Source organism: Dipodomys spectabilis, unplaced genomic scaffold, assembly GCF_019054845.1.
Source record: "Dipodomys spectabilis isolate Male_0828 unplaced genomic scaffold, ASM1905484v1 ptg000043l, whole genome shotgun sequence".
Taxonomy (NCBI): Eukaryota; Metazoa; Chordata; class Mammalia; order Rodentia; family Heteromyidae; genus Dipodomys; species Dipodomys spectabilis.
The window spans coordinates 29,134,481-29,142,272 of record NW_024870720.1 but is presented as its reverse complement, the minus strand read 5'-3'; the positions used below and the strand labels follow the sequence as shown (position 1 = coordinate 29,142,272).

At 38.9% G+C, this 7,792-nt stretch overlaps 1 protein-coding gene across 1 annotated transcript; it reads left to right on the top strand.

Moving 5' to 3' along the window:
• The first annotated feature begins 6,836 nt into the window (after window positions 1–6,836).
• Window positions 6,837–7,560, top strand: LOC122106656 (60S ribosomal protein L9-like). The gene has a single exon (XM_042678081.1). It carries the CDS (start codon window positions 6,842–6,844, stop codon window positions 7,463–7,465), a length of 624 nt encoding a protein of 207 aa, XP_042534015.1. The 5' UTR covers window positions 6,837–6,841; the 3' UTR covers window positions 7,466–7,560.
• Window positions 7,561–7,792: the final 232 nt, after the last annotated feature.

Below are 7,792 nucleotides of genomic sequence, written 5' to 3'. Positions count from 1 at the left end.
TGAATTTTCAGTATTGAAATTAAATATTTCAAGTGTGTCTTGTAAGGCGTGAAACATTTTGGTTAATATCTTCTATTCTGCTCAATGAAAATATCTACAACTGTATTCCTTAAATCACTCCATTTCCACACCAGAAGGAAACAACTAACGTGAAAAGAGAGGCCACTTGTACATTGATTTATTTTCTAGCTTCTTTTCTTCATCCTTCACATGCCCTATTGTCAGTGCAGGAACCGCCATTTATTTTAATCATTCTCCTATGGATGTGTTTGAGCCCTCTGCCTATTAATAGGATTTAAAAGCTTTCTTCTGAAATAGAGATTTTAATCCACTAAGTACTGATCTCAACATCGAATAGATTCTATTCCTTTATTTTTTCTTATGGCAGCTGTGGAGTTTTGGCTTTGAACATGTACTCAGTTCTGCTAGTAAAAATATGTCTCTAATATGTTCTGATACAAATATAACAATATCTTTTTCAATTATCATTTATTAGAAAAATAAATAGTATGTACTCAGGAAAAAAAAAAGCTTTCTTCCAAAGTGGCTACCTTTAGCCTCTAGGTGGCAGTGTTACCCTTTCCCATCTATTGTAATTGTGTAAGAAAATTATTTCACTGGGAGAAAAAAGGTAATTTATTTTATTAATAAAAGAAAATGTGTAGGGATTTTCCACTTGTTTTGTAATTCTAGGATTGGAAGTGATGTATTTTTTCCATTAGTTCTTTACTTTTAATATAGAAGTATCTATTTTTCTTCGAAGACCTTTACATATATAGATTTCTGTAATTTTTGCCACTATCCGATAAGCTATCATGACTCCTACTTTACAGATGGGGAAGCTGAGGCATGCAGAAATTAAATGACTGTCCCTGATCACATAGCCAAAGTAGAGCTAAGTTTCTTTTCATTTTTTTAATATGTATTAAGCGAAATGTACCCCAAGATAGGGACACAAGTGTTTTTTTTTTCTTGCTTGCTGTTTTTTTAACATATTTATAATGTACTATGTGATTTTTTGTTTCTTTTGTATGTTATTCTCCATGATATAACCCCTGTTTTCACTGTATTTGATTCTGGTGTGCTGCATCATATATACATATATATATATTTATATATATATATATATATGTAATTTTTTCTAATTTGGTGAGGGGAAGAGAAAAAACAAAATGCTTAAATAAGGATACAGGTTGACCCATGGTAACAATGAGATGTACAAGACACTATGCTGAAAACAAACTTTACAACTTGGGGGAGGGAGGGAAGGAGTTGGGGAGGTGGGAGGGAAGGGATGGTGGGGGAAAAACAAAGGAGGAGGTACCAATGCTGGATAGGAAATGTATTCATTACCTTACTCATGTAACTATAACCCCTCTGTACACTATTTTTACAATAAGAAAACATATATTAAAAAAGAAATCCAAATCAAAAAAATTTTAATATGTAATATAATGCAAAAATAATGACCATGCTACTTTGCACTCACAATAATAAACATCTATGAGATGAAACTACACACTCTAAAATTCATTCCCTTTAAAGTCCATAATTATGTTAATACATACACACACACACACACACACACACACACACACACACACACTGTACTATGGCCACTCCATTACTGCACCCTAAGTTTTACACAAGGATTCACATTCAGGATTGGCCACAAGGTATTTTCACATTCAATTAAGTCCCCTGTCTGACACCTATAGACAAGAAGTACAATGAATTTTCATTTAGTTTATACAACTCTTCCAGAAACTGGACTTCTGTCATTAGAATGGTGGTTCAACTCACTTCTACCGTGTTTCCTCCAGGAAGCAAGGTAAGGGTGTGAAAATAAAAGTCCAACACAAACACAAAAAGTAAACCTGGCTGAAAACCTACCTGCAGAACTTCTCCAGCAAAGTAGAACTTTGATGGAAGAGGCACCATTTACAAAAAAATTGTGCCTTGCTCCCTAGGTCTGCTCCCTGCTCCATTTTGCCTTGTCCTGGGAGCTGATTATGTTTCTTTCCGAACAAACCTCTGTTTCTTTGAAGATGGCTTTGTGGTTAGAAGTCCAGGGCAGTGTTACAGGATGTTGAACCATGAGTCCTAGGTCATAAAACGGTGTGATTTTGCTAAACGAACATTCCTGGCTTCATAAAAGTCGGCAAGTGTTTTCAACAGAAAGGGCGCAGCCTTACCGCACAGAGAGTTTGCTGTTCACCCGTCTCAGCTTCGTGGTGATCGAGCACTTATAAAATCACCCAAGCTCTTTAAAATGGCAGCAGCCAGGCCAAGGGAGGTTTATCGTGAGGCTCTTCACCTCATACCACAGGACACTCCCTGAGAACACAGCAATAAAGGTAGAAGAATGAATCAGGGATAGACCACAGCTTGGAGGGCAGCAGCACAGATCTTGAATTTCATCTTGGAAAGAAGGCTTCTGTGAAACTTTTTAAAAAGTGATCTAAAGTCAGAGAGATACCAGATGAAACATTTGATGTTTTCATTTCCTTAGGGTTCACATGAAAAAGAAACCACATATAATCTCATAATTTACTTCGGGCTGATCAGAATTTCTCATTAACAATGTCTTCTTTAATCTTTCAAAAAACAAAAAAAAAAAACAACAACAAACCTTTCCTATTGGTGACAGAGAGAATGGAAATTGCAAGACAATTTTTTTTTTTTTTTCCAGTCCTGAGGTTTGAACTCAGGGCCTGGGCACTCTCCCTGAGCGTCTTTTTGCTCTACTACTTGAACCACAGCGCCACTTCTGGCTTTTTTCTGTGTATGTGGTCCTGAGGAATTGAACCCAGGGCTTCATTGGTGCTAGGCAAGCACTCTACCACGTAAGCCACCTTCCCAGCCCTGCAAGACAACTTTTAAAATGTACTTGCAATGATTTAAACACGTCAAAACCTACTCAGGGTGTGCCACCTCCAATATGTAAGCTGTTGTTTTCTGTTCAAGTGTATTTTATGAAACAAATCATGGAAACCTAGTGCAAAGGGTTTTTGGAGATCTAAGATCTTAGTTTTTGTTAAAAAAAAAAAAAATCCAGTGCACAGATTCTTCCCCATTGAATTCCAAAAACAATATTTGAAAACCAATGAGACGTCAATGACTATAAGCTGAATGCTATGTAAAAGAATGGTGCCATGAAATTAGCAAAGAATCGGAAAGGAAAGATCAGGGAGTTTGAGTGAGGTGGGCATCTTCTGCAGGTGGCAGAAGAGAGGATAAATTAGAGCAAGCTTTGGGTGCTAAAGCCCCACGTAAGGAGCTCTCAGACAAGGCTCTAAGATACCATCCCCTAAGAAACAATAGTAGTGCTTCTGAGACTATTCTTTCTCCACCTCTCCCTTACCTCCTCCTTCTTTTGCCAGTACTCTTGGGGCTTGAACTCAAGGCCTTGTGCTTGTTGGGAAGGTTACCTACCACTTGAGTCACTCCCTCAGCTCTTTCTGTTTTAGTTGGTTTTGGCTGGGAGTCTTGTGTTTTTGCCCAGAGCTGGCCTTGGACTGGGTAGGAATCCTACCTACTGCCTTCCTTGTACCTGGGTTTATTCTCATGTAACACCATGACCAACTGTTGAGATAGGTTCTCACTAGCTTTTTGTCCTGGCTGACCCTCAACTGCAACCCTCCAGATTTCCACCTCCTGAGTAGCAGGGATTGCAGATGTGAATCATCATGCCAAACTCACTTCTGAGAAAAAGGGAATTTTAAAAAATCTTTATGTGTACAATGATAATTATTATAGCAAAACTTAAATAGCCACAAACTAAAACTGAACTGACCTTTCAACAGTAGAGAATATAATACAGTTTAGAAAATATAATACATCATTTAAAATCATCTTTAAAAGGCATTTGCTATTATGGGAAATACTAATACTATAATTTTATTTATTGCATAATTTCAATTAAATCAGAAAAGTACTTCTCTTCCTCCTCTTTTACCTAATGTCACTAATAAAAGCCAAAATATGTCTGGCCATTTGCTGTCAGAAACTCTTACAATACCTTTATGGACATGAATTTATTTAATTTGTACAACTATCTGATAAGCTATTACTATTCCTATTTTACAGGTGGGGAGCTCAGACAGAGATTAACTGACAGTCCCTAGTCACATAGCTAACGTAGGGCTAAGTTTTCTTTTTTAAACCAACTATTCAGTGAGATATACCTACATATCCTAAAATTCACCCTTTTAAAGTACATAATTCTGTTGATTCTGTCATATATATTAAACTGTACAACTATGACTTCTATCAATGACCTCTAACTGTGACTTCTACCGTATTTTCATCATCTTCTGAAGACAATCAATCTCATTATTTTTCACTCCACCTATCCCCTAGCACCTAATCTATGAACTTGCCTGCTCAGGGTACTTGGTGTAAATGGAAACAGAGTTCATGTGATGTCTGACTTGTACCTGACTTCTTTCACTGAGCATGATGCTCTCAAGGTGTTTCCATGTTGTTGAATGTATTGATACGTCTTTCCTTTCTAAAACAGTATATAAATAGCATTCCATTGAGTATTACACTCATTCCCACTACTAGCCACTTTTTAATTTCCACTTTTATGGCTATTGTGAATAGTTCTGATGTGGATATTTGTGCAAAGTGTCTGCACACTGGTGATATGTTGGGGATGTATCACTGTTAGATTTTGAACCCAGTGCCTCAAAATGTAGAATTATACACCCATAGCCACTAAACTATGCATAATGGAAGAGTTCAAACAAGAGAAGTAGATTCACAAGAGTGAAGTGCATAGACTCTGATGAAAGAGTATCTGCGAAGTGAGGGATGAGAGAATGGAACTTTCTGGAACCTGGGAGATTGTCTTGTACATAGTGGATAGCATGAAGGCAGGAACTGTGCCTTTTGCTCTCCACCCTCATCATACCCTAGGGCCTATAGTAGGGCTGGCTCAGAGTGGGTGTGCAAAAAAATTCTTTTGTCTGAGGGAACAAAATGCATATCCTAGTGACCTGTAGACTAATCCTCAGTGTCAACAACCCCTAGCTTGCCAAGCCCGGATTTCCTGATTGCACACACACAGCCTCTCTGACCTTTGGCTGCTGCTGAGTTCTTAGTTTCTGTAATGCCCACCTGGTTTCAGCCCACTGCCTCATGGGTCTGCTTCATTGGTGTATCCTGACTCAGACTGGCTTTCACTGGGATCTTGATCACCACAGCCATTTGGGGGTCACGGACGCATTGCCCTGCTGAGGCTACACTACTTCAGCTCTGGCTTGGCTCACACAGCGGCTGCCCCAGGGATCCCCTATCAACTATGCAAGTCCCCTGGCTGGCTCAGTCTCTCCTCAGGAATTCTCCTGCTTTTGTTACTGGTCCCCAGGATATCACTAAGAAAGAGGCTCTTCTTTCTCACCTTCTTTCCCACTACCACCAACTGAAGCCTCTATTTACAGAGTTATGGAGTCTGTCTCTTCCCCCCTCCCTGCCTTTTGTTTTTGTACCGTTATCCAAACGACAGTCTCAAATGAGTTTTAAAAAATCATTCTGTTCAAAATGCTTCTGATATTGCTCTTCATGTTCTTTCTTTTATGACTGGGGGGTGGGGGGTTCTTTCTATTATTATCTTTAAGTAGTTGTACACAGGGGCTTCAATTCAACATGTCAGTTTATGAGTAGGGTGCATTTTGATCAATGTCAACTGTTCTGTTGTTCTCCTCTCCATCTCTTCAAGCCCAACTGATTTCCTCACTCTATCTGGTTCCATCTTAACATGTGTGCTATATAATTGTAGCACATTATGTAGACATTATTCAAGTTGTTAAAAACATTAAGTATTTTGCCCCTGTTCATCTCTTCGTTCATATGTTCCCCCGTCCCAAGCCTCATGGCTCCTAATTTCCATTCCACATGTAAGATCCTCACTGTTCCGCCAAAAATGACTATAGATGGTTTCCCTGCAGAGTCAGTGGCTCCTTCTTCTCTTCCTCCTCTTCCTCCTTCTCCTTTTATTCTTCCTCCTTTTCCTCCACCATCTCCTCCTCCTCTTCCTTCATTTTTCCTCTTCATTCTTGTTATTGTTAGGGTAACCATTAAATACTGTTTTGGTATTCTCCTTTTTAACAATCTTAAATGTCTGTTTCCTCATAGCATAATTATAGCTCTCTATATGATCTGTTTCTCACATTTCTCCACAATTCCATCTCAACAGTTCAAAGCTATTCTTTTCTGTCTAGTTGTTTTTGTGCTGTAGACAGGTCCTCTGTCTCTGGGCAAGTACATCATGACCATGCCTATCTGTAGATGCTTTGTTCTAACTGGTTTAGTTGTCTCTCAATTCTCCTCTCTAGTTCCTGTCTATCTTCTTCCATTTATTCCAAACCTACTCATCTTACAAAATTATTCTTTTCAAGGAACATAAGTATCTGACTAAGTCATTAGTAATCAGACACTGATAGTCTTTAGAGCAAATGCTGTGGTTTCTAACTCTACCTCTGTATCAATTAAGTTACATTGCACACATTAAGTTGTTGCTCTTTTCCTTTTAGGTGAATTGACCTTATTTTTTATTATTGATAAGTTTTTTATTGCGAAAATATGGTACAGAGGGGTTACAGTTACATGAGCAAGGTAATGAGTACATTTCTTATCAAGCATTGTAGCCTCCTCCTTTGTTTCCCCTTACTATCTCTGCCCTCCCATCACCCCCCCCCCCCCACCAAAGTTGTAAAGTTTGTTTTTCGACATAGCATCTTGTACATTTCATTGTTGCAATGGGTCCGCCTGTATCCCTATTTATTTATTTATTTTTATTTTTTGTGAACATACTGTACAGAGGGCTTACAATTACATGGGCAAGATAATGAGTACGCTCTTTGCCCCATCTACTGCGAGAATGAAGACCATTCTCAGTAATCAGACTGTCGACATTCCAGAAAACGTCGACATCACTCTGAAGGGACGCACGGTGATTGTGAAAGGTCCCCGAGGAACCCTGCGGAGGGATTCCAACCACATCAACGTAGAACTCAGCCTCCTTGGAAAGAAAAAGAAGAGGCTCCGAGTTGACAAATGGTGGGGAAACAGAAAGGAACTGGCCACCGTGCGCACTATCTGTAGTCATGTACAGAACATGATCAAGGGTGTTACTCTGGGCTTTCGTTACAAGATGAGGTCTGTGTATGCTCACTTCCCCATCAACGTTGTAATTCAGGAGAATGGGTCTCTAGTTGAAATTCGAAACTTCTTGGGTGAGAAATACATCGGAAGAGTTAGGATGAGGACAGGTGTTGCTTGTTCAGTCTTTCAAGCCCAGAAAGATGAATTAATCCTTGAAGGAAATGATATTGAACTTGTCTCAAATTCAGCTGCTTTAATTCAGCAGGCAACAACAGTTATAAACAAGGATATCAGAAAATTTTTGGATGGTATCTATGTTTCTGAAAAAGGAACAGTTCAACAGGCTGATGAATAAGATCTAAGGTAACGCATCTTTGGAGACTATCCTGGATCCTGACCAGTTTCTGATACTTCCATGATGCAATCAATAAAAGAATTCTATTGATTTGAGACTTAAAAAAAAAGATAATGAGTACATTTCTTATCAAGCATTGCAGCCTCCTCCTTTGTTTACCCTTCACATCCCTTCCCTCCTTCCCCCCCCAAATCCTCCCTACCCCCACCAAAGTTGTAAAGTTCGTTTTCAACATGACAACTTGTACTTCTCATTGTTGCAACGGGTCCACCTGTATTCTTAAACGACTTGTTTTTCCCCATCTCCTCTACAACTTATACTGACATC